This window comes from Cajanus cajan, chromosome 11 (assembly GCF_000230855.2).
Source record: "Cajanus cajan strain Asha chromosome 11, NIPB_CcT2T_4, whole genome shotgun sequence".
NCBI classification, from domain to species: domain Eukaryota; kingdom Viridiplantae; phylum Streptophyta; class Magnoliopsida; order Fabales; family Fabaceae; genus Cajanus; species Cajanus cajan.
Genome location: NC_138527.1, coordinates 44,577,861 through 44,604,262, shown reverse-complemented (window position 1 = coordinate 44,604,262; position 26,402 = coordinate 44,577,861). Strand labels below are relative to the sequence as shown.

The following is a 26,402-nucleotide window of genomic DNA, read 5'->3' as shown; positions in this document are numbered from 1 at the left end:
CCTTCTTTATGTCCTTTCTGTTTTCATGCAGTATCGTTAGAGATTGTTTAAACTCATGACCTTAACCCAAAGCAATATCCACCATCAACTCTGGCATGGTTGTCAGTGGTTCGCTTTCTTTTTTGTTCATGGATAGGTGGCGGCCGGCAAGTATGTAAGGTAGGTAGCTGAAAGCATGTTCTGATATTTTGAGAGTTCATCTACTAAAATTATTCTTGATTCTTTTAGAAAAATTGTAATATTCTTTAATTTCTTTTAGAAAAACTTTCAAGCTCTACCTTATATACAGCAATATCCAGACAGACTATAATCCATTTCCTAGGTTGGGTTTTCTGGCTTATCTGTTCCTTAATGTTTAAGTTAAGGATGTCCACAAGTTGGTAGTCTAAAACTAATAATTTAATTCAATTCATCATGTTTAATAACCTATTTTAGTATATAAAAAGTTTAATAGCAAACTTTTTAAGCAAAAGACGCTATGTTAAATGTTAAACAAAAAAGAATTTAATCAAAACACACGGAAGTATACAAAAATTTACATTATCATTTAATATATAGATTATTACATTATTACAAATTGTTAGCTTTTATACTGATTGCTTTAATACAATACTTAAATAATTTTAATTAAATAAAAAAATATTTTTGTCATTCACAATATGTCAAAATTAAACTCATAAAAGTTAAATAAAATCATATAAAAAGTTCAAACGTTTTGAGTGAATCCGAGATATTCTCTAGTTGATAGTCAAAAATTAATCCTTCAAAGTATTCATTTTTATTGAAAGAACTGACTTCAAACAAGTATTTTTTTCAGAAAATCAAACTTATGGCCACATTTTGAAAAAAAAAAAGTATTATCTATCTGTCATACTTCACCATATTAATATAATTTGAATAACCATCTATTTACTTTGGAATAATTTCATACTGTACATACTAGTAAAAAGTATAAATGATTGACGGAACATTCGGTTGATTGGTTCGAATAATTGGTCATTGAATTTTAGATCACGGAATTGAAACTCAATTTATTAATTTAGTTTGGATATGATCATATAAACCAACCTAAATCAACTTAATTTTATTCCTTTTTTCAATTTCTAACAGGTTGGTTCAGACTTCAGACCAATGGACACCAGAAATTATAACAGCCTAATATATAATTGAAGTAGTTCCTAGGCACACGGGTGACATGGCTTTTCAAAATCTTATAACGTGTAAAGTATATGTGAGGCAATATTCAGTATTCACCCCATTAAATGGAACTGTTTATCAGCCCTGGTGCCATCCTTTTATACCAGAAAAATGATATTCATTAATTCACTAGATGTATGTATACACCCGAGTGACCCGACGAATGATACAAAAACAGAGATGAAAAATAAAAATATGATATGTGCTGAAGAGATACAAAATAAAATAAAATTGGAGCGGAGTAAAGCATTGCGTAAGTGTATGAATATCATAGTTTTTATTTATTTATTATTATTATTATTATAGACATGGTAGTAACATTTTTTCTAACACTTTGTGGATAATACTTTTTCTACTATTGGTAGAAAATCATAAAATTTTGATACATAAGATGAGACTCACAAAACATGTAATTTCTAATAATTTTTTACCAATAATAAAGTATTAAAAAGAGTGTGCTGGCATTACTTTGTTTTTTTTTTTTTTTTTTTTTTTTTTTTTTTTTTTAAACAACACTTCGGCACCTTCAATATCATCTACTAATATATGAACCAAACACCAGCCGTGAAAAGAATCCATATGTTAACAAGGCAACTGAGCAACATTAAGACAACGCTATAGTTTCATTAAAACGTCTCAAAACTAATCTAGCAGCTGGGGTGATACCATCATCAGGCATGAAACTTGAGTGAATCTTCCAAGTTTAGTGCTTGCTTCTTTCTTCGCCATCATCATCCAAGTCTTCATTCAAACGCTGACGGTATGGTAAAGGACTCTGAGAATCTTCCCAACCTCCAATATCCCTTGATTGTTCTTGGGCACGTGGCAGGTTCTTCTTCTCTTTCTTGCTTCCCTTAATGACAATTCACAACAATTGCAATCCACGTTAGAGAAGAATCCACAACTTATTTACAATATGCCACTAATATATGTTAACACAACAAAGAGCACCTCGTCTGACATATGTTGATGCTGATTCAAATGGTCTTTCTTCCTATTATTTGATGATAGTTGATCTGCGACATTCCTGAATAGTTGAAACCCCTGAATATCTCCATTTCTAATGCTTGCTTCTAGCTGCAATGTGAAATGTTCTGTCAATCCGAAAACAAGATCTACAACAAGCCTTCAAAATGGTTGGTCTAAGCCAGGCATGTATGTTCAGGATTAGTCATTAAGCTCTTGGAAAGTTATAGCTTTTTTGTTGATTGGCAATACTTTTGCTTAATATAGTTTCAAAAATACAAGTAAACTCCCAGACTCGTAATCGGGCATGGCATGGGAAATCTAACTAAAAGAAAAACGTGATCAGCATTGGCTTGAACCTGAATGTGAACGATGCAGAACAAAATGCTAGCAATAGGCAGCCAACTTTCTTCAGGCGAGAGCGATAGATTTGTCCTGGTGAATCACAACATCATATCATTCTCAAATACAAGTCAAACTTTGCAAAGGAGTAATAGCACATTAAAATTCAAATGCTCTTTTTCTGGGGTACTAATTATTCATGGGCCATGCCTCTAACTAATGATACATGGATTAGTAGAGGGTTATACGCATATACAATGTTCTTCTGATAAGAAAACAGTTAAAGAATGACCACATATGTCTCAATATAGTTAATGAAGAAATTTTTTTATCATTTTAGTCTTTCATAAACTTTACATTTTAGGTTCTAGTTTAAAATATTTGATTTTAGTCTACATAAATACTATTTTTTTTCTTTCTTTTTAGTCTCTTATATTTGCATAAACAGATAAACATTATCTTTAGATACTGATAGAAAGAGACAGGAAGGACTAAACGGGATTTTTTTTAAAATAATGATATGAATAGGTATTAAAATAAAACATTTCTAACTAAAGGCAAAAGGTGAAGTTTAAGAAATACAGAAGTTAAAAGGATGAATTAAACCAAAAAAATAGGTTTCAAAAAATTAAAATTAGGTTATGAGGAAGTTTATTCCTTTTTTTTTCCTGTGACTTTAGAAATTGATCTAAACATAACCTAACCTAAGCATCGAGTTTGAGAATGCAATTGGGAAGAACAGAAAGCAGAGATAAAATGGGTAATGAGTAATGAAAATGAGTATTTTTATAAAGGAAAAGAAAAGCGAGGGTGTTGTGAACCTGAGATAAGGAGCCAAATAGACAAGAGAGTAGACAGCATAGCGTGATTTGCCGGTATCGAGCCACGCAAAAACCCAACTCTGCAGAAGAATTGGGATAAAGCAAAGGAAAAGGAAAATGTAAGAATATGAAAGAGCTGAGAAGGGAAGAGCCGAGTTACGAGCCAATTGAAATAAGGGATGAAACTCAGAATCCCCATCACGGCGAGCCTGGCGTCGGTGGTGGTCACGGCGGAGTCGGCGTCGTCGTCATCGCTGGAAGCGGGGACCGGAAAAAGCAAAGAAGTGAACATGCAAGCGCCGATTGCGGCGGCGAATGGGGCGTCGTCGGAGAAGAGTGCCCTGCATGGGAAGCGGTTGTTCCTGAAATTGGGATTTGTTGGGAAGGGTTTGAGTGGAATTGGATGATGATGATGTTTGAGAAAAGGGGTGAATTTGAAATTGGGAAGGAGAGTGGAAGAAATCATAGTGATTCCCAAAGCAAAAGGTGAAGCTTGAGCTCTGTTTATGAACTATGAAATCAAACAAAGCCAAACTCTTTGGTCAAAGCCTCAACCGGTGGTGGAGCCTTTGTGCTAAAACTCAAAAAGAAAAAAATTGTAACAAAATTAAATAAAAATTAAATTTGTATATTTTTTAAAATATTTTTACAATAAATAAGAACTTAATACTAGTATTTCATAATAATGTGAATTTTCTTGAGAAAAATAATATAAAAATTAAACACTGTAAATTTAAAATCATACAAAACACGAGTTATTATATTGTTTGATTTGATGTAGGTGATTTGAACAAAAATATTGAATTTTTAGAATTAGATAATTAAAACTTAAAGGGAAAATTTGCAGAATAAGAATTAGAAAGGAGAAAAGTGTAATTGAGCTAAGAAACACAAAGGTTGAAGTGAGTGACACGCTGGAGTAGACAAATCTGTCTCTTCTCAACTCTCAACCCACAAAGGAACAACGTTGGGGTTTTCTCGTTCCAAAACGAACTTTTTAGCGTTGCTTGTTTCAACCTACCAAGGTAAACCTAATTTTTTTTATGATCATCTTTTCTCTAATTACCAATGTCTGTATTCTGTAAGATTCAAATTTTGGGTTAGATCTGATTTCCTATGATTTTACGCTTTTGATTTGAAATTACAATGAGAACTCTGCTTCGAATGTTTGATAGGGCGCTCTTTATCTTTTAGCAAACATAATTAAAATTTTGAGTTTCAGCTGGGTTGATGGTAAATTTCGGTTTCAATCAAAATTTGGAGCATTTCTTCATAAGATTGAATGGGAACAAGCTGGATTTATCGGTTTCATGCTGTCTTGTCCAATTCATGTTTGATAAAACTGCTTTTAGAGGGAGAAATTTGATTGATTGTTTCTTGTAGAAGCAATATGAAGAACCAACATGGTTATGTGCCACCTGCTTACATCCCTTTGGGGCAGTCAGATTCAGAGGCACTGGATGTCGCTCTGGTTGAGCACAGTGAAGAACGTTCCAACAGCAATGGATCGAACCAAATTCAGGCTCAGACTCAGTGGTCTTCTGGAATCTGTGCATGTTGCGATGATACGCAGAGTTGTATGCTACTTCCTTACCCTGTGACCTCATTTAGTACAAAGGTGCCTCTTGACTATGTTTAAGGAAATTTGGTTGTGTCCTTGTTCCTTGTCCTTGATCCTAATTATGTTAAGTATCTTGTATTTTAGATTTAGTGTGTTTGTTCTGTGGAACCTGTTATATAAAATCAAAATCCAGAGGTCATATGTTGTAGCTGTGTAATGATCAGCCTCTTGTAAATGCAACACAAGGCTGCTTCCCTGTAACTTGCACATAGCAGGATCGCAGCTTTTTTTCTGTAACAAAACAAAAGGATCGCAGCTGAACTGTAACATAGTTTGAGTTTCAAAATTAGTTTTAACATTTTGTCATATTCATTTTTGTTAAAATCCTTTGTTTCAACTATTGAGGGTGAGCCTTTGCCCAATGCTAAAGGTTGTTGCCTTATGACTTAGAAGTCATGGGCTCAAATCCCAAAAACAAATTTTCTGCTTGTGGGGGCTATGTACGTCTATCCTCCACAGATTCCACGTGATGAAAAGCTTGTGTACAAGGGTTCACCCTTTGTCCAACTTCTGTTATCAGTGTTTTGAATGTGCAAAACTCCCTTTATTTAATGATAAATTATTTTATGTAAAAGCATATGAAATACTTTCTTTAGAACCCTGCATTATTATTCTTTTATTTCTATCAATGTTGGATGATTTTTTGCTATTTCTTGAGGTATGTCAGTTGAATTACTATCAATATTCAGCTTAAATTGTAGAAAACAGGCAAAAGGAATTCTAAAGAGGGTGAAGGCATGTATTTTAATACAATAATAATGAGATCGGTTACACCTAATTGACAACTCATGATCTTATTTTTTGTTGGTGGATTGCAAAAGATAAAAGGTTAAGACTATTTTGCTTTGCTTTGCTTCTGAGTTTGAGGGATTATATCACAGAAAGCAACAAACTTAGAAATTAAGAACAACAGCATGGGAAACAATGAGGATTATGTTAAAAATTATTAATTATGTGTACTCTTAACTCATTGAACTTTTTTATGATTAGTGACTAGAAAAATATTTAATGAATTCTCTTATATTTCACTGGATGTTACTTGATGTACACACAATAATTAATGCACCAACATTTAAATTTGAGTGCTACAAAAAAACTCTTGTTTTATTCTTAATATGATAATGTTATTTATCATCTAAAATGATTGACTGCAAACTGTTATCATCTGTGCAGGTTGTATAGGTTGTCTTTGTCCTTGCTTTCTCTTTGGGAAGAATGCAGAATTTCTGGGTTCTGGAACTTTTCTGGGATCATGTGTTACTCATTTAATATTATGGAGTGCGGTTAATACAGCCTGCTGCTTTTTAACTGATGGCTTGTGTTGGGGAGTACCGGGATGCCTTGTTTCATGTTATGCTTGTGGCTACCGCAAGGCCTTAAGGTCAAAGTATAATTTACCGGTAATGCCATTACAACCATGCTTTACATAAACTGTTCTAACATTAATTTCCTTCCATTCTTCTTGTAATGTTTCAAAATTTTGACAATTCTGTACAGCCGGAGGGCCCGGAATACAAATTTTGTATTTATATATTGCATTGTTGCTTTTCAAGAGACTGGTTAATGAGATATTAAAAATGGTTGTTAAGTGCAGGTTAATTGGTCTGTGTTAAACTTGAAGCACAAAACTTTGGGCACTTGGATTTTCTAATGGATAAAAGAACTTTTTAGATGTGCTAATAGGGAAAAAACTAGAGATCCCCTGTTTTGTTCTGTTCCTTGAAACAAAAATAGCAATCCCAAAATATAGTTCAAGACCAGTCTATTCAAAATGCATCTAATATTTAAATGAGATAAAAATGAAAGGAAACAGTTGTTTATTTACACTACGAAAAGATTTTTTTTCTTGTGGTAAATCTATAAGGGAGATTGAAGGATGTTATGCCTCAAATCCATTTGTCCCATTTCCTGATTATGGAATCAGCTATTTAAGATAGAAATCAAATGTACTTTTTCGACTTGCAATTTATTCATATTTCAGAGTACTTGCAGATAGTGAAATGGCAGTTTCTTGATTTTGAGGAAGGCTGGTTTCTCTTAAAAAGCTTCTGGTACTGTGAAACACTACTAAAGGGGTCTTCACCTGAAGTATTTTCCCAGTTGCATAGCAGTTCCTTCTGTCATAATAATCTATAGTATAGAAATTTGGGTATTTTATGTGAATTACCCGGTCTAAAATTTTGGATGTCTCGTATAAAACAAATGCTATGCTATATTGATGTTCTTGGTTTGTGTAGGAAGCACCCTGTGGGGACTTTGTTACCCATTTTTGCTGTCATCCTTGTGCCATTTGTCAAGAGTACCGTGAGATACGTGAAAGATCTGTGGATTCTGAAGCCACAGATTTGAAGCTGGCTGAAGTTACAGCTCCGCCAGTCCAGACAATGCAGTAATACCACTTTCGTTCGCCCCCTCCACCATGATCATGTATGATCTAAAGGGTTGCAAACTTAACTGAGGCCTGTGCTTCATTTAGAATTCTACACGCTAAGTTAATGTAGTAGTTATACTATAATGCTGATGATCGTGTTTTCTCAGTTTTACTTTCTTTAATTCTCTTCAAGAAAACTAGAAGAATATTAAATTCCCAGTTGTACATGAAAATTTAGTGCGTTTAATGTTTTGTTACATTACTTTTTCGGTGTCATCTTTAGTTCTTTCTCCCCTTAAAAAAAAAAAAAGACAAGTGAAACAACTTATGCCATAGCATTACCTAATTTGTTAGTCTCGCGATCTTTCTAATTTGCAATTTCACTTCAGTGATTTGCCACTCCCGGAGCTCGGTTTATGGTTGAGATTTACGTTATTGATGATTGCTAAGCCTTTCGGTGGTTATGTTAGTGAAGGTTGCCGCTACATAACTTTGTCCTAATTGAGATTCAAGAAACCCCCCAAGTTTCCATATTCTCATTCATTTGCATGCTTGTTTTTTGCTCATTTAATTGATTTTGATAGTATCTTGCATATGTTAACATGATTTTTTTTATACTCATTATCCATTTGCATTATTTTTTGTTACTCATTTGAATGATTTATTTTCTTCTAATTTTTCCTGCTTATTTTCATGATTTTTTCCACCTTTTATTTTTGTTCATTTGCATAGTTTTTTCCTCACTCACTTGGCCACATAAAATTATATTTTGATAATTATTTTTTATGCACATGAATTTTAGATCGTTGTATTGAAGTTATGTATGCATTTAATTAATGTTATTTTAATGTGTATGTGTGTATTTAGGAAGTAAAATAATTGTCAAATGGGGCATAACATGGAAATCAAGCTCATTTAAATTAATTCATTAGTTTCTACGGACTCAATATTCTAACTTGTTTAATTTGTCAACTTTTCTTTTTAACATCAAAGAAGAAAATGAAGTTAATTATATTTTAATTTCAAATCGTTAATCCTGATTCTGCATATTACAAGGTTTTAAAAATCATAATCAAATAAATATTAATAGGGCTGGCAGAGAACTGTTGCGTGAGCTATTTTGTAAGGGGGAAATTGAACCTATTTTATCAGGTTGTAAAACATACTGTACGCAATTATAGGCTTAAGATTAAAAAATATACTTGTAGAATAAAAACTAGTAGGTTGACTTGAGGCATTTTGGCGTTCATGTAAGAATTAAGCAAATAACTTGCGCAGGTTTTTGTGGTATTTTCATTGAAGTACTCATACTATTGTCATTAGATTTTACATAAGATTCAAGACACAATCATTCAACAGCCATCGATACCGTTAAGTAGACGATTATATATGTACAATACACATAAAAAAGTGTTAGCATTTTACAACATTTACATTTTTTTCTTTAATCTATTACAACATTTACCTTTGAACAATAGAAAGAAGCAAATATGTATGCCATCTGGATGAGCTGTTGAGATCTATAATGTTTTAAGAAATACATAGCAAAACATCACTCTGTTAAGGTATTTATGAGGTTATTCAATTTAAAACTCATCGAATAACCACTCTGTAATTATTCCATCCCTATAAATATAATGAATGAAGAAATACTGTTAGATGCTTTCCTACCTTATCCGTAAGGTCAACACTTCCACGAACTCATCAAGCAGATATAAGTGTCCTCCATACAATTCCAATGCACTGCTCTCCAGTAAGTTGTGTGCTTCCTCAACTAAAGCAGTTAGACCCAAAAAATCCACCGTGGCAGGCACAGTTTGATCTAGTAGAGCAATGTGTGTAGTGTGCTACTGTACCGATAGTTATATCAGCCATTGGGAGAATGCAGGTAGTATATGTTACCAATAGTCATTACAAGAGCAAGTTGCATATTTGAAGTGGTGAAAACGGTTTGAATCTCTCACAACAATCTCCTTCTGAAATAGATATGATGCTAATTTCATGAAGTTGTGGCAATCCACACAAATACGAATATTCTTCATTATTTTAATGACATTCCCACTACAAGGCAAGCTTCCTTCGTTCATTATGGCAAATACCAATGCCATCTTCTCACTGTGATGAAGCAATTGGTCTTCTTTGTGCTCCACTTCCGTGTCATACAAGGCTAGACTAAGCTCTGGCACATAACCCATCTCTTTCAATTGTCCAATCAATATCTCAAGCCGGCTTAATATGGCCCCTCTGTGCGGATGATGTTGACCACCAGAACCAAACTCATGAACCTGCTTCCCAATCTCAATCCAGCTTAATCCAGGTTGTTTTCTCACTTTGTAGTCTCTCATTTCCTTCCTAGTCAGGCCAGCTTCTGTAAAACTACCTCCAGAGGAATATATGTTTGACATTTGTACATATCCCAATGATTTGTTAGGTTCTAACTCTTTAAATTTATCAGCTGCTAATTTGGCCAAGCGAGCTTCACCATGCTTCCGGCAAGATCCAAGTAATGAACTCCAAATCACAGAATCAGGTTCCATCGGCATTTTACGTATCAAATTCTCAGCCTCAGATAACTTCCCAGCTCGTCCATAAAGGTCAATCATGCAGGAATAGTGATCTAGTTGAGGAACAATACCATGATCACCAGACATAGAGTTAAACAATTTCACTCCTTCATCAACAAGTCCTACATGACTGCAAGCTGAGAGAAGCGCAACAAAGGTTGCAGAATCTGGACAAACATGCATTTGCTGGAAGAGCTCCAGTGCACCTTTAGCTTGCCCATGTATGGCATAAGACTTGAACATTGAATTCCAAGAGACCAAATCACGGCTGCCCATTTCATGGAATACTTGTTCAGACAAAGCTAAGGAGCCACACCTTGCATAAGCATGTATCAAGGCATTAGAAAGTACGGTATCTTCCTGAAACCCTTTTCTAATTACTTGTGAGTGAATGGCCATGGCATGTTGCTCAGTCACAAAGTATGCACAAGCTTTTAAGGCAATTGAGAATGTATACCAGTCTGGCAAATAATTTTGACGATGAAGTTGACAGAAAAGGAGAAAAGCCTGTTCAGGATCCCGTTCTGCAACCACCGAAATAAGAGCAGTCCATGACACAATATCCAATTGGCTGCTTGTATCAAGGAAGATTCTATAACAATCAGAAATGTGTCCTCCAAGATTTGCATAGGATTTTATCAATGCAGTTACCACTTCAATTTCTGAAATAAGACCACTTTTAATAGTGAGACAGTGCAATTGAAAACATTTCCTGAGATGTATGTCAATGTCATCAAAAGCACCGCATTCATTCAATGAAGAGAAGACACTGAGCAGTGTGGCACGGTCAAACCCAATTCCTTTGCAGAACATATGTGCAAACAGGCGAATGGCTTTGTCCCCGAGTCCACGAAGTTGAAAACCTGCAATCATTGAATTCCAAGATATAAGATTTCGGAACTCCATTGACTTGAACACGGTCCACGCATCATCTGGCGTCTGATCATAACTTCCCCAGGAACCAGAGCGCTTGCTATACATCGTAATAAGAGCATTTGCAACATATACATTGGCATCCAAAGAAATTTTCAAAGCAACTGCATGTACCTGCATGCCACACTCAATGTCATGCTCCTCACACGCGCTAAGCAAACTTGCAAAAGCGAATTCATTGGGGCGAATGTGAGCCAGCAAGCCAGAGAATAGAGAGAAACACTCTCTGATTAGGCCAGATTGGGCATACCCAGAAATGAGAGCAGTCCAAGAAACAACATTTCTATGCGACATTTGATCAAACACGTGGCGGGCATAGGCTAAGTGGCCACACTTGCAGTACATGTTTATGATGTGATTGGTGAGAAAGAGGTCGTTTTGAAATGTGGGGTCTTTGTGGAGCATGTAATGGTGCAGAGCCATGCCATGTTGGAGGCACTTTTTGTGAGCACAAGCATGGAACAGAGAGGCATAGGTTTGAAGGGAGAGAGAAGCGTGGGTGTGAAGAAGTGAAAGAGCTTCTTCAATGTTGCCTTGTGAGGAAAGAGCACGTATCTGTGCATCAATGTGTCTGGCTATGGTATCTGGTGCTGCACTTGTAGTACACAGATTCCGCAACAAACAACGTTTGAGAAACACAGAACGCACGAGCTTTGTGGAACATAGCATCAATGCAGAGAGGTTGCCTGCACCACCCAGTACCATCGTCTCTGTTTTGCTTACTTTGTTATTTCATCGGTTACTCTTCGCTCACCTCCACCAAGCTTAGTTTGTTATTTCTATGCGCTCTAAACTTATTTCCTTAATCAAATTTAAATTTTACTCTTTTTTTAAATTTAATTTCTTTAATTTACCATAAATAGTAATTCAACACAATCTTAAAAGAATGACGCAACATTTTGCATGCAAACTTTTTTACCAAGAAATTTATAAAAATTCACACGCTCAATTCAACTAAACTCTCTTGATTTTACGTGCAAACCTCATTGCTTTTGCTAGCTACTTTGAAAACAATGAGTTAGGTAATGTAGGACTCTTGGATCTTGGAATACCACTTAAAATACTGTAGAGAAAATAAATATGTATTTTCTTTAGTATTATTTTGCATGATCAAATCATACATAAATATGATTTGCATTTACAAAAGCATTGGTTTGAATGAGGGCAGCAACTTCTGGATAAGAAGAAATTTCGTAAAATAAAGTAATGCGAACATTGAGAAAATATAAATCAGGCTGAATTCAAATTCCGGCAATCCCTTAGGAGGCTCCCTGATGCCTATATTAGAATATTTGACTGAATACCTTTAGGATTTTACTCATCTCAATAAACAGTACAAAATTCTTTATGGGAAGATTTCCCATTTACAATTAATATTAATAATGATAGAATTATTCTAATTCCTAATTTCTACACTCGTAAATTAGGAATCCTAATCCTAAATATCAACAACTCTAAAAGGCAGATTCCTGATTTCTCACCGTTCCTAATTTTTACAATATATAATAGGAAACAATTATACACGATTATATAGGCCAACAGATTCCTAGGATACAACAATAGCACAGCGGATTCCTTGATCAACACACGATCAAAATCTCCTGTGTTTCCTTGGCTAACTTGGCTTTCCTTGCTCTTCAAATTTTCAAACCAATTTGTCTGAGGGTCCCATATTTCCATACAAAGATGACTTGTCATTGCATCTTTTGTAGCCAATAACATTCTGCTCTTTATTATCATAATGGAAAAAAGTTAGATATAATATTATAAGTATTGTTGATACTTTTCTCTAATTGAAATTAGAGTTTTGAGTTTTATCTCGAGGCAAAACTCTAATTTTAAATAGAAAATACTTGTATATTATTTATGGTACTGCATGTAAATTTTGTCTTTATCATGATCAATCAGCTGAAATATGATCCATCAATAGATGAAATAAGCACCGATTTTGGGAAAATGTCTTTCTCAGTTCTTACGCCATTCCCTTTCAATCTTCAAGGAGACTATCCCACCCATGATGGAGACAGTCAAGGGAGGACATTGTAGAAAACCTCAATTTTCTTTCTTCAAAGTTCAAACAGCGCTCCAGCTAATCCAGTGCATACCATCAAATCCAATAACAAAAATAGTAGAACGCTCACCATGGATTTAGAAATACTTGATCAATTTTCATATGAACCAATGATCGGCTACCAAGTCCCCATTAAGTTAAATATATTTGTGACGAGTACCTTTGTTCAAGCACCGTTAATGCAACTTGCAACATCTGTCTAGCTTTTCTATCTGGAGTGCATCCATCATTCTCCATTTCCTTGTAAATAATGGGAACCTGACCATAAAATTATCAGCAAGAATTGACAACTAGATTTTACAACCTCAGTTTCTTCCTTCTACTACATAGCAAATTGCATATTATTGGAAAACAATAAAAACAACTTTGTCACGCAGAAGAAAAAGACAACATAATAGTGGCAGAATTGACAGTACCTCATCAAACTTTTTGGCCCTTATAAATGCCTTCATAAGTGTAGTGTACGTGACCACATCAGGGCTAACACCCTTCATGAAGTTATAGCAATATCATCAGGGATTGAAAAAGAAATGTCGCATTAATAAAACATACTGACGATACCATTGCTAACTAGTAAGGCTTACACTTTGTTTTATATGATGATAAACAGACATCGCTTCCATATATCTCCCAGCATTACCAAATGCATTGATTAACATATTGAGCATGACAATATTTGGTTCAATTCCCTCTGCTTCCATAATCTGCAACACCTTAATGGCCTGTTCACACAAGCCCTGACAAGAAAACAAATCGGTCATACCTAATACTTGCAATCTAAAAGAGGCAAAGCAATTAAGCATCTTACTTTCTTTTTCCCTTTTTTTATTAAGCTACAAATTTAAGATTCATTTTTTACAGGTAAGATTACTAAATCAGTGGCAAGAAAAAAGATTGGGAAAAATAAAGAAGAAGAAATATCATTCTCTGCATTCCAAAAGTTACAAAATTACTTTGACTAAATTGCTCAAAAATGATTTAACTCTTCAAAATTAACACCGTATACAACATACCAAAAATAATTTTACATTTCAGGGTACATGTATGGTACCAGAAATAAATATGATAAGGAACATCAACTATTTTGAAGTCTATGTGCTTCTTATATAAATAGTTATGTCCAAAGAGAAGATTGGAACAAAGGGAACAATAAAAAGACGTAGCATACCTGCTGAGCATAGGCATTTGCTAACACACAAAAAATGCTCGGTGAAACGAGCACGCCTTCCGACTTTAGTGCTTGCACACACTCACCAGCATTCTGAAATTTCCCATATTGTCCATAAATATCAACCAAAACAGCATAAACAGCCCCATGTTCTTTATTTCCCCAAATTTTCATGCTTTCAAAATATTTCTTTATTATGTCCCACTTTCCCTGCTCCCCCAAGCAGCTAATGATGGTGACAAAGATCTTAGGATCTGGATACAATCCTTGCTCTTGCATATCAGTGAACAAATAAAAGGCTTTCATGAAATCACCCTCTCTGCAGTGCCACTTAATCAGTGAATTCCATGTCACTATGTTGGGCCTTATACCTTCATTTTTCATTTTCTTAAACAACTTCAACGCCTCATCTAATTCGCCATATCTGCCAAAGGTATCAATAATGCTGTTACAAATATGAATGTCTAAAGAAATCCCCCTCTCTCTAATCTCTTCCAAAATCTCTATTGCTTTCTTCCACATCCCATTGTCCCTATAAATCCCAACAACCTTGCTGTACACAAATGAGTTAAGTGGAAACCCTTTTTGTTTCATCTCATTGATTGTTGACCAAGTATCTTCCAACCTTCCAGCACCAACATAGTAATCCAGAAAGATCTTATATGTCTCTTGACTCCTCCAAATGCCCGAGTCATCCATTTCCTGCAAGAGCCCATTTGCAAGTTCTAAGAGACCTTTCTTCAAAAACCCTCTAAGCAAACTATTGTACAAGTTCAATTTCGGTTTATAGCCATAACAAACCATTTCCTTAAACAACATATCAGCCTCTGAAGTCCTTCCAACATTTCCAAGGGCTTCAATGAGACTAGTATAAGATGCTGAACTGAGGTGAAACCCCTTAGCTTCCATTTGAGCAAGAAGAGACATAGCTCTATCCAAGTCTCCTTCTTTGCAACATTCACAGATTAATTGGCTGCACAAATTGCCGGAAACTTCTTCATTTTCCCCAATATCAGGATCCGGACTCTTAAAAGGCATTTTTTTGCTATCAAATTCTGAACCCACTTCTTTAGAACCCTTGTTTCGAACCCAGCGATTTGGGGAATTGAGAAAGTTGGGTTTTTTAGTACATTGGGTAGCACTTACTTGAGAGAAGCGTGGAAGAGGGTTACCGAGATTGTATGATGGTGAAATTTGCATTGAACAGAAAAGGGATTGCATATCCATGCTACTATATTGCCCTGAGATGTTTCTGTTACAAACAAGTATCACATACTTCAAATACAATCATATTTTCAAAGAATAGAACCAATGACAGAAAAAACGAATTAAGGTGGCGTGAAGGTTGGAACTTTGACATTATCTTCCAAGGTATTTGAGTGTCTGAGCTACAATATCTGAAACCGGCCAAGTTCGGTTTGGCATTATCTGTTTTACGACAGGTAGCGCTTTTTCTTAAAAAATGAAAAAAAAATAAAAAATTTGTAACTACTAAGTATTTGAAATTTGAATTCTTACTTTCGTTCATTAATTATTATACATTCATTTATTATATTTATAAAATGTCATAAATATATGTTTTTAAGTCTTTGAAAAATAATAAGTTTTTGTTTTTAATTTTTTACTTTTTAAAATTTAAAATTAATATTTTTAGATATTTTTATTGTCTAATTATTTTTTATTATTTATTTGTTATAAAATTTCCCTTTAGATCCAAATAATGAAAGAATATTGGATAGAATTTTGAAAAAATTGGATTTTTTTAAGTATTGTTTGAGAATAAAAATTTTAATTTTAATCTTTTTTACTTTATTATTACTATATAATTTTATTTTTAAAAAAATAATTCATCTATTAAACTAATTAATTTATTATTATAGATAAACGTATTTTTACGGTTTAATGTATGTTATATATTATAACAATTTCCTTTATTATCTTTGAATGTATTGATTTACACATTGATCGCAGATTAACGTTTTTTTTATTTCATGTTATTTTTTTAACTGCTTATATGGTAATATATTATTTTTGTGAATAATAAATGACATTTAATATATTCAAAAACATATAAAATTTTAAAAATTAATAAATTATTTTTTTTGGGAGATTTATTTAAATTAGAACTTACTTTAATATATATGTTTTTGTTTTCTTGTTAAACCTTGTTCCTCAATTCCTTTGCTAAATCACCAAATCTCAATATTTCCTAGACATGAGAATTTCGGGTCTGTTATATAAATTAAATTAATAAGAACATGATAAATAAGAATTTTAAAAAAATTCTTAAAATCTTCTCGTTGAATTTATTTTAAAAATATAAAAATATGATAAATAAGAATTAAATTATATAAGAATTTGTCTTTAATATATAAGATTTGATTTTAATGATTTAATCATTAAATTCAAAATTATTATTTATTTAGCCAAATCCATAAATTTTGATAAAATTATAAAAGATTAAAATATTTTTAATTTTTTAATTTTAATTACTTTATATTTTAATCCTTATAATTTTAAATATATTTTTTTAGTCTCTATACTTATTATTTTTAATTCTTTATAATTTAATTTTAAAAAAATTTAATCTTATATTTATAGTTTTTTCAATTATTTTTGTTTTTTTTTTTAGCTTACAAGATTTTTTTGTAATTACATAGTAAAGGTATTTAATTATATATTTTTTATATCAAAATTATTTTAATAAAGTTATTCTAAATTAGGTTCTTCAATATTTTTAAATTTTTTTTCTCGTATTTATAATGTTCATTATTAAAACATTATTTTTTATTATTATAAAATTAAATATTTCTATCCCATTAATACAAAAGAGACATCAATAAAAAAAAATAACAGCATAAATTAAAAAGATTAAAAAATAATTATAAAAATTCGAAATATATCTTAAAAAATTATGAAAGATTAAAATAATTAATAAAAATAAATATAAAGATTGAAAATATTTATTTTACTATATAAAAGATTCAAAATTAGAGAAGATGAAACGGCAACGGTAAGGAGTAAGGACTTAAAAGAAATAAAATTAATCATTAAAAGAAATTGTTTTAGAGCTGTTTATATAAATTCGAAAATGGTTTTGGAGTGAACAGTTTTGGTAGGAAGAAGAGTGATTAGGTTTCGATGGCGGAGAGGCACAGTGTGAGTGATAACCACGATCCCTACGCTTTTCTCTTCGATCTCTCTCAGCTATCCTCTTCCCAGGAACAACTCTTGCGTGATGCTCCTTTTTTCTCTTACAACCGCCACCTCACCACGCCGGAGGAGTCCTTGCCACCCTCCGGCGACGGCCAGCGACGGACCACCACCACCCCCGTCGATGTGGAGGCCCGAGGAGATGTGTTGGGCAAGATTCGTGATGGTGAAAGGGCACCGTCTGATTTGGGTGAGTCGCCGATGAAAAAATCGAAACTTTCGAAGGAGGGTTTGGGTAATGATGCTTCAGGAGTGCAACTGCAGAAAGGGAAAGAAGAAGAAGGTAAGGTGCCACCCTCAAAGCGCCGTGGTCTGGAGGATGCCGCGTATGGATCGAAATGTGGAAGCAGCGGGGAGAAAAACAAGTTCTCTTTGTATGATGTGTTGAAAGTTATCTTGGAGGAGTGTTCTGAAGTTGGTGATATTCTTAAGACGATGAAATCTGCAGAGTCTTGTGGTCTTAGTTTTCCTCGTCCAAGGTGGTGGCCGGAGGACTTCAAACTATTTGAATAGTGTCAAGAAACTGAAAGAAAATGTGTTTTTTGTCGTGGATGGAAGATGGTTTTGAAGGGTCATCTGAATAGTATATTTTGCTCATGAAACTTTTGGTCCATTGTAAAGGAGTATCATCCTTAGAATATGATGACTAATCTCTTTTCTGTACTTGAAAAGCATCAAATAGGTGAACATCTTCCTGTTTTTTGTATATGCTAGTGTAAAGGATCAAACTCCTCACTTAGTTTAAATTGTCCTAGATACTTTTAAAAATGGATGATTGTGTGGGAGGCTTCTAATTTCTATCTGGTCTGATATGGTATTTGTCTCTTGCAATTATGGTTCAGACTAGGAATCTAGTATGATTTTGCGCTAATATAATATGATTTTATGCTAATATAGCATATGTTGTCATCTTTTTTTGTTAACTATAGTATAAAAAATTCATCCACCAACTTAACAAGTGGAGGTAAGTAAGCATGTTCATCAAATCCTCAATAAAATCAAACTGTTTGTTCAGCACATGAAATGGAGGATGGGTGAGAGGAGAACAGAAGCATAGGAACTCTAACGTTGCTGCTGAAAGCCTGAAATAGTGAAATATTTTCATGGACAAGCTTTCCAAGAGACATTTTACTTGATTAAGGGGAAGTGTTTCTCTTGTTTATGGTTGAAATCTCCTTTTGTGTGTCACTGGTGGAAATTTTTTCAAGTTTTTCATCTTCCAAAAATCAAATTGTGCCTATCGTATATATTTCCATGAACTAAGGGTGAAATAATGAAAAATTGTACCTGCTGAAATAGTGAAAAATTTTCATGGACAAGCATTCCTAGAGAGGCCTTTTGCTTGATGATGGTGGAGTGTTTCCCTTGTTTATGTTTGAAATCTCCTTTTGCATGTCACTCTTGAAATTTCTTTTAAAGTTTTTCATCTTCCAAAAATCAAATTGTACCTATCATATATATATTTCTAGGGACTAAAGGTGAAATGGTGAAAATTTTTCATGGACAAGCTTTCCTAGAGATCTTTTGCGTGATTGAGGGGAGTGTTTCCCTTGTTTTTGTTTGAAATCTCCTTTTGCATGTCACTGGTGGAATTTTTTTCAAGTTTTTTATCTTCCCAAAATCAAATTGTACCTATCATATATATTTACAGGGACTAAGGGTGAAATAATGAAAAATTGTACCTGCCGAAATAGTGAAGAATTTTCATGGACAAAGCTTTCCTAGAGACCTTTTGCTTGATTAAGGGGGGAGTGTTTCCCTTGTTTTTGTTTGAAATCTCCTTTTGCATGTCACCCGTGGAATTTTTTTTTCCAAGTTTTTCAGCTTCCGAAAATCAAATCGTATTTTTTCAGGGACTAAGGGTGAAATATTGAAAATTTGTACCTGCTGAAATAGTGAAAAATTTTCATGGACAGGCTTTTCTAGAGACCTTTTGCTTGATTAAGGGGAAGTGTCTCCCTTGTTTTTGTTTGAAATCTCCTTTTGCATGTCACTGGTGGAATTTTTTTTCAAGTTTTTCGTCTTCCAAAAATCAACTTGTTCCTATCATATATATTTCCAGAGACTAAATTGATGTTTAACAAAGATAGAAAATAAATTACCCTTGAAACAAAATATTTCAATTTAGTTAAAAACTAATTTGATGATTATATATATATATATATATAAATCACAAGAAGCTCCCTTAAAAAGAATTCTGTTCGAATCGGATAAATTTTTTGGATAAATTCCTATGAATACTTGACACAACTGCGTTGAAACTAATTTACTGAACTAAATTTATTTTCAAGGATTATTTTTTTAATTTTCATTTTTCAAAGTGCAAATTATAGCCACTATATCCTTTCAAGGTGATATTACTATATCACTCCTCTTTTATAAGCTCACCCCGCGGCGCCAAGAAAAATATCTACAATCCGATTCCAGGATAACAAAATAAAAGCCAGAAGTGTTTCTCAAACTGTCATTCAGTTCGGCGTAGTATCAAATCCAATTCAATCCAAACTACTTTCTTCATAAATGCTGCACTTTACAGAACTTGCATTTGCAACAGAGACACCTCCTTAAGTGAACAAACATGTCTGTCTCTGTTTCCGTTTCAGGTTCACAATTGTTCACTCTTCCCTCAATTCAGCGACCACATCCCAAACACGCCGCACTACCTTCCTCTTCACCCTCCTCCACTTCCCACGACAACGACACTGATTCATCTTCAGAAACAAACACCGTTAAGACCGTTAAGTTTATCTACACCAGAGCATCACCTTCAATCCGATGGCCCCACCTCAAACTCCCCGAAACATACCCTTCCCCGCACACCCACTTGCCCCAAAACGACATTTTCCCCGCCAAAACGCCACCTTCCGAGCCCCCCGAAGAACCCCCAAAACCGGGTCACGACGACGAAGCCAATGAGGCTCTGGGGAGACGCAGCAAGACGAGGGTGAAAAAGATGAACAAATTGGCGCTGAAAAGAGACAAGAATTGGAGGGAAAGAGTGAAGTACTTAACGGACACGATTCTGGCCTTGAAATCAGAGGAGTTCGTGGCGGGTGTGTTGGAAGAACGCAAAGTTCAGATGACACCAACGGATTTCTGCTTCGTGGTCAAATGGGTGGGTCAAGAGAATTGGCAACGTGCCCTTGAACTCTACGAGTGCTTGAATTTGCGGCACTGGTTTGCACCCAACGCCAGAATGGTTGCAACAATCTTGGGTGTGTTGGGAAAGGCCAATCAAGAAGCTCTTGCTGTTGAAATCTTCACCAGGGCTGAGTCAAGTGTTGGGGACACTGTTCAAGTGTACAATGCCATGATGGGTGTGTATGCGCGTAGTGGTCGCTTCAACAAGGTAAAGGAGCTGCTTGATTTAATGCGTGAGAGAGGGTGTGTGCCTGATCTTGTGAGTTTCAATACTTTGATCAATGCTCGGATGAAGAGTGGTGCAATGGAGCCTAATTTGGCTCTTCAGCTTTTGCATGAAGTGAGGAGGTCCGGGATTAGGCCGGATATAATAACTTACAATACCCTTATAAGTGCTTGTTCAAGGGAATCCAATTTGGAGGAAGCGGTTGCGGTTTTCAGTGATATGGAGTCTCACCGCTGCCAACCTGACCTGTGGACTTACAATGCTATGATTTCGTTGTATGGAAGGTGCGGGCGTGCTAGGAAGGCTGAGGAGCTGTTTAAGGAATTGGAGTCTAAAGGGTTTCACCCTGATGCTGTGACTCTTAATTCTTTGTTGTATGCTTTTTCGAGAGAAGGAAACACAGAAAAGGTGAGGGATATTTGTGAGGAGATGGTGAAGAGGGGATTTGGAAAGGATGAGATGACGTATAACACGATCATACACATGTATGGAAAGCAAGGCCGGCATGACCAGGCATTGCAGCTCTACAGAGACATGCAGTCTTCTGGTAGGAATCCTGATGCAGTTACGTATACTGTTTTGATAGATTCACTTGGGAAAGCTGGTAAGGTTGTGGAAGCCGCAAATGTGATGTCAGAAATGTTGGATGCGGGGGTTAAGCCCACTTTGCACACGTATAGTGCTTTGATCTGTGCTTATGCAAAGGCTGGAAAGCAAGTAGAGGCTGAAGAGACATTTAATTGCATGCGTAGGTCAGGGATCAAAGCTGATCGTCTAGCGTACTCAGTTATGTTGGATTTCTTTCTGAGATACAATGAGATGAGAAAGGCTATGGGGTTGTATCATGAAATGATTCGCGAAGGTTTCACACCGGACAATGGTCTCTATGAGGTCATGATGCGCGCACTTGTGAGGGAAAACATGTGGGATGTCATTGACAGAATTATTGGAGAAATGGAAGAACTAAGTGGTATGAATCCACAAGTTATTTCATCGGTTCTTGTTAAGGGGGGATGTTATGACCATGCTGCTAAAATGCTGAAAGTTGCCATCAGCAATGGCTTTGATTTGGATCATGAAATCTTTTTATCTATCATGAGTTCATATAGCTCATCTGCTAGATATTCGGAAGCATGTGAACTTCTTGAATTCTTGAGAGAACATGCTCCAGATAATATTCAAATGATCACAGAAGCACTCATCATTATACTTTGCAAGGCTAAAAAGTTAGATGCAGCCTTGGAGGAGTACAGAAGTAAAGGAGGACTTGGTTCATTTACGAGTTGTACTATGTATGAATCTCTTATTCAGGAATGTATACAGAATGAACTATTGGACATTGCTTCTCAGATTTTCTCTGACATGAGATTCAATGGTGTTGAACCGACTGAATGTCTGTACCAAGCTATGGTGTCTGTCTACTGTAGAATGGACTTACCTGAGACAGCCCACCATTTGTTGCTTCATGCAGAGAAAAATGGTATTATACTTGATAATGTATCTGTTTACGTTGATATTGTTGAAACATATGGGAAGTTAAAGACATGGCAAAAGGCAGAAAGCTTAGTGGGGAGTCTCAGGCAAAGAAGTTTTAAAATGGATAGAAAGGTGTGGAATGCTCTAATACATGCTTATGCATTCAGTGGCTGTTACGAGCGAGCTAGAGCTATCTTTAACACAATGATGAGAGATGGTCCTTCCCCAACTGTAGATTCCATAAATGGTCTATTACAGGCTTTAATTGTTGATAGAAGACTGAATGAACTTTATGTGGTAATTCAGGAATTGCAAGACATGGGGTTCAAGATTAGTAAAAGTTCTATTCTTTTGACACTTGAAGCATTTGCTCAGGCAGGAAATTTATTTGAGGTACAGAAAATATACAACGGGATGAAAGCTGCTGGTTATTTCCCTACCATGCATCTTTATAGAGTTATGCTTAGACTGCTGTGCAAATGCAAAAGAGTTCGCGATGTGGAAGCCATGTTATGTGAGATGGAAGAGGCAGGATTCAAGCCTGATCTTCAAATTTGCAATTCTATACTCAAATTATATTTAGGTATTGAAGATTTTAAAAACATGGGTATCATTTACCAGAAGATTCAAGATGCTGGTCTTAAACCAGATGAAGAAACTTATAATACATTAATTATAATGTACTGCAGAGACCGTAGACCGGAAGAAGGTTTTTCATTGATGAATAAAATGAGAAGCCTCGGTCTGGAGCCTAAGCTTGACACATACAGAAGCTTGATAACAGCATTTAGTAAGCAGCGCATGTATGAACAGGCTGAGGAACTTTTTGAAGAGCTTAGATCAAATGGTTATAAATTGGACCGTGCTTTTTATCATTTAATGATGAAAATGTATAGAACCTCTGGGGATCATCTGAAAGCCGAAAATCTACTGGCCATGATGAAAGAATCAGGGATAGAGCCAACTATTTCCACTATGCACTTGCTTATGGTTTCTTATAGTAAATCTGGGCAGCCAGAGGAAGCTGAGAATGTCCTTAAAAACTTGAGCACAAGCGGAGTGGCTCTGGATACTCTTCCTTATAGTTCTGTTATTGATGCTTATCTCAAAAAAGGAGATTTTAAAGCTGGAATTGAAAAGCTTGCAGAGATGAAGGAAGAAGGCATAGAACCAGACCATCGAATATGGACGTGCTTTATGAGAGCTGCAAGCTTGTCTGAGAGAGCAAATGAAGCCATTATCCTTTTAAATGCACTTCAAGGTGTTGGATTTGATCTACCAATCAGGTACTGATTAGTTTTTTTAATTATTATTTTTTTTTATGCTAAAAGGTCAGTTTTATAATCATTAGGAGGAAGAAACACATTTGTCATGTTAATAGTGTATATTAATTGTTTTGTGTAGGCTTCTAAAAGAAAAATCTGAGTCGCTAGTTGCAGAAGTTGACCAATGTCTGGAGAGACTAGAACCTCTGGAAGATAATGCAGCCTTCAACCTTGTGAATGCGTTGTTGGATCTCTTGTGGGCATTTGAACTCCGGGCCACTGCATCATGGGTTTTCCAATTAGCAATCAAGAGAAGCATTTATCGCCATGATATTTTTAGGTAGGTATTGTGCGTACTTTTGCATAATTCTTATCTGAGATATACATTGGAGGAAGTAGTAAACTGCTGAGACACAGCGTTACTTGATCTTTTATGTTGCTTATTCAATCAATTGCAGAGTTGCTGATAAGGACTGGGGTGCTGATTTTAGAAAACTATCTGCTGGATCAGCTCTTGTTGGTCTTACGTTATGGCTTGACCACATGCAGGTGACTTTTCTTCTCCCTTTTAAGTTGCTTTCAAATTGTCTATGGTCATTCACTTCTAAGGTTCAAGGTTTTTATTACTACATGCTCGTGCATGAGTTATTTCCACAGTGATAATACTAGCTAAATTTTGAGGTAGTGTGCAGATTTCAGCTAGGTTTCCTATAATTATTGTGATAAAGATCTGCAAAGCCAACTTCTTCTGACCATAACTACACCTTCTATGATTATTGATTTATTGTTAAGCCTTAAGCCTGGATGTTAGCGCAAAACCTTTTAGAGTTGAAATGTGCTACACTATGCCACACAAGTGTTTGCTTTTATACAATTTTTTCATGTTCCCACAGAAAGTCTGTCAACTAGTAAATGGACTAGGTTTTAGTGTTTTAAGATTAAAGGTATTCAATATTAAGGTTTAAGGAAGTAATCCATAACTTGAGTGAAGCTGATCCAATAATCCTACTGTTTTCTTAGTGCTTTGAAAGATACAGACAAATATAAGAGGTTTTAGAATTTTTTCTTTTTGCCACCATAACTCTATTCAAATACTTTATTGGGCGTCCCATGTCATATTTACTATTTGCAGCTCGGGTTGATCTTATTACCAGTCCTCCTTTGACTGTCGCACTTTATCACACACGAGTATTTGGGTTTAAAATAATTAGAACATACCACTGTAATTAGGCTTCATTTGCTTTGTTGTTTAGGATGTCTTTCCTGGTAGTTGTCATTAAAATTGCATGCTATATGAAATCAAAAGCATTATTATACTACCGCTAGACTAAGGTATGCAATTTTGACCCGTTACTGACCTAATCTTGTTGCGTACTTCTTCCCATGTGTTTAATTTTGTTATAGTTTTTATATATTAAAAGGCATTGCATTATGAGCTTTAATTGTAAACATTGTCATCATGGATGACAAATATAATGTTCATCATTTAATTAGTTCCACTTCTCTCTATTTGGCTTAACATTGGGACTTTGTGGTTTCGTGGCAGGATGCCTCCTTGCAAGGCAATCCAGAGTCACCAAAATCAGTTGTACTTATAACAGGAACAGCAGAGTATAACATGGTATCCCTTGATAGCACGTTGAAGGCATGCCTTTGGGAAATGGGATCGCCTTTCCTTCCTTGTAAGACACGTCACGGTGTCCTTGTAGCCAAGGCTCACTCCCTCAGGATGTGGTTAAAAGACTCCCCATTTTGCTTGGATCTGGAGTTAAAAAATGCTCCAAATCTCCCTGAATCAAATTCAATGCAGCTTATTGAAGGATGCTTTATAAGGCGTGGCCTTGTTCCAGCATTCAAGGAAATTACTGAAAAACTGGAAATCGTGAGTCCCAAGAAATTTTCCAGATTGGCTTTATTACGTGATGATCATAGAAATAAAACCATTCAAGCTTATACTGAGGGAAGGAAAGAGAAATTGGAAAAACGCAAGAAAATTGTTGACCCCAAACTTCTGAAGAAGATCAGGAGGAACAAGAAGCTCAAGAGAAGGAAACATTTTCGAGAAGCGTCCATTCCAAATGCAATTGGGAAACAAAGAACTTTCAAACCAATTGGCACTGAACGAGGAACGTGATGTAATGACAAACTCTACAATCTTACATTGTACAGATAGCAGTGACAAAAAGATGAACTGTAAACAGAAAATTGTTGTGACCTGCCATTTCTGATCCAATACCCAGATGTTCATTGCATTACCCAGATTAGACAAGATTTTCATGATAAGATGAGTGTTACCAGATTGGGGATTTCCCTATATTTATGTTGGGAGAATAATTAAATGTTTAGGGTAAGGATTAGATTTGTTACCAGATTAGGGTGTTGTTTAGATAAAGATAAAGATATTATTCTTGTTATTTAGATTTAAGGTGTTATCAATTTGATTTTAAGATCAGGATGCAAGCCGTATAAATGGAACTTATTAAGATGTGATGAATCACTCAATGTGAAAAGGGGATCATGTGAAGGGAATGATTCTCAAATGTCATGCTAACTTATTTTGAAATAATGAATATCGTATTTTGTGGTGTTATTTTTATTCTTTAATGAAAGCATTTTTTTAAATTTTCTAGACTTTTAAATTCTCAATTTTTTATATTTTAAAGAAATTTTAAATAGTTAAAAATAATTTTGTATTACAATATAAATTATTTATCATAATTAAAATATAATCTATATGATTATAAATATTTTTTTATTACAAATTTTAATTATAATATGATTTTTATATTCAAAAAAATATTTATTTTAATTTTATATTATATAAAATAAAATTGTATCCTATTCATTTCGCATACTAATTTACTTTTTATGTTCTTTCTTCTCTTATTACATATCGATTTTTTGTTTGGTAAGAAAAAATGTTTCTTGTTACATATCGATATTCATATACAGCTTGAGAAAGTGGATTAATTTAGATTTTCTAATGTTTTTAACTTAAATTATTATTATTATGAGTATGTTACTACT

The 26,402-nt window shown here is 34.7% G+C and overlaps 5 protein-coding genes across 10 annotated transcripts; 2 read left to right on the top strand and 3 right to left on the bottom strand.

Annotated features, from left to right (window-relative positions):
- Positions 1 to 25: 25 nt before the first annotated feature.
- Positions 26 to 7,580, top strand: LOC109810975 (PLAC8 family protein). Of its 3 annotated transcripts, none has more exons than XM_020374593.3 (5): positions 26 to 159; positions 4,174 to 4,351; positions 4,710 to 4,903; positions 6,121 to 6,347; positions 7,185 to 7,580. In XM_020374593.3, the coding sequence occupies exons 3-5, from the start codon at positions 4,717 to 4,719 to the stop codon at positions 7,338 to 7,340; spliced, it is 570 nt and encodes a 189-aa protein (XP_020230182.1). In that variant the 5' UTR covers positions 26 to 159; positions 4,174 to 4,351; positions 4,710 to 4,716; the 3' UTR covers positions 7,341 to 7,580. The 3 variants fall into 3 exon arrangements, with proteins under 3 accessions (XP_020230182.1, XP_029129714.1, XP_082922289.1); XM_029273881.2 differs by having other exon boundaries at positions 6,940 to 7,328; XM_083066163.1 differs by lacking the exon at positions 4,174 to 4,351 and having other exon boundaries at positions 27 to 159.
- On the bottom strand, positions 1,666 to 3,896 carry LOC109810935 (zinc finger matrin-type protein). 2 transcript variants are annotated; one of them, XM_083066161.1, is made up of 5 exons: positions 3,487 to 3,896; positions 3,327 to 3,406; positions 2,523 to 2,598; positions 2,149 to 2,274; positions 1,666 to 2,045 (listed from the first exon to the last, which is right to left on the bottom strand). In XM_083066161.1, the coding sequence occupies exons 1-5, from the start codon at positions 3,790 to 3,792 to the stop codon at positions 1,941 to 1,943; spliced, it is 693 nt and encodes a 230-aa protein (XP_082922287.1). In that variant the 5' UTR covers positions 3,793 to 3,896; the 3' UTR covers positions 1,666 to 1,940. The 2 variants fall into 2 exon arrangements, with proteins under 2 accessions (XP_082922287.1, XP_020230138.1); XM_020374549.3 differs by having other exon boundaries at positions 1,666 to 2,050; positions 3,487 to 3,892.
- Positions 7,581 to 8,669: 1,089 nt separating the features above from the next.
- LOC109810951 (Tetratricopeptide repeat (TPR)-like superfamily protein) lies at positions 8,670 to 11,974 on the bottom strand. Its single transcript, XM_020374566.3, has one exon. It carries the CDS (start codon positions 11,518 to 11,520, stop codon positions 9,217 to 9,219), a length of 2,304 nt encoding a protein of 767 aa, XP_020230155.1. The 5' UTR covers positions 11,521 to 11,974; the 3' UTR covers positions 8,670 to 9,216.
- Positions 11,975 to 12,106: 132 nt separating this feature from the next.
- On the bottom strand, positions 12,107 to 15,484 carry LOC109810905 (Tetratricopeptide repeat (TPR)-like superfamily protein). Of its 3 annotated transcripts, XM_083066160.1 has the most exons (6): positions 14,856 to 15,484; positions 14,055 to 14,756; positions 13,471 to 13,623; positions 13,303 to 13,374; positions 13,047 to 13,144; positions 12,107 to 12,538 (listed from the first exon to the last, which is right to left on the bottom strand). In XM_083066160.1, exons 1-6 carry the CDS (start codon positions 15,279 to 15,281, stop codon positions 12,226 to 12,228), a joined length of 1,764 nt encoding a protein of 587 aa, XP_082922286.1. In that variant the 5' UTR covers positions 15,282 to 15,484; the 3' UTR covers positions 12,107 to 12,225. The 3 variants fall into 3 exon arrangements, with proteins under 3 accessions (XP_082922286.1, XP_082922285.1, XP_029129700.1); XM_083066159.1 differs by having other exon boundaries at positions 14,055 to 15,483; XM_029273867.2 differs by having other exon boundaries at positions 12,363 to 12,543; positions 14,055 to 15,483.
- Positions 15,485 to 19,637: 4,153 nt separating this feature from the next.
- On the top strand, positions 19,638 to 25,850 carry EMB1270 (Pentatricopeptide repeat (PPR) superfamily protein). Its single transcript, XM_020374523.3, has 4 exons — positions 19,638 to 23,396; positions 23,515 to 23,715; positions 23,834 to 23,924; positions 24,922 to 25,850. Exons 1-4 carry the CDS (start codon positions 19,846 to 19,848, stop codon positions 25,507 to 25,509), a joined length of 4,431 nt encoding a protein of 1,476 aa, XP_020230112.2. The 5' UTR covers positions 19,638 to 19,845; the 3' UTR covers positions 25,510 to 25,850.
- The last annotated feature ends 552 nt before the right edge of the window (positions 25,851 to 26,402 follow it).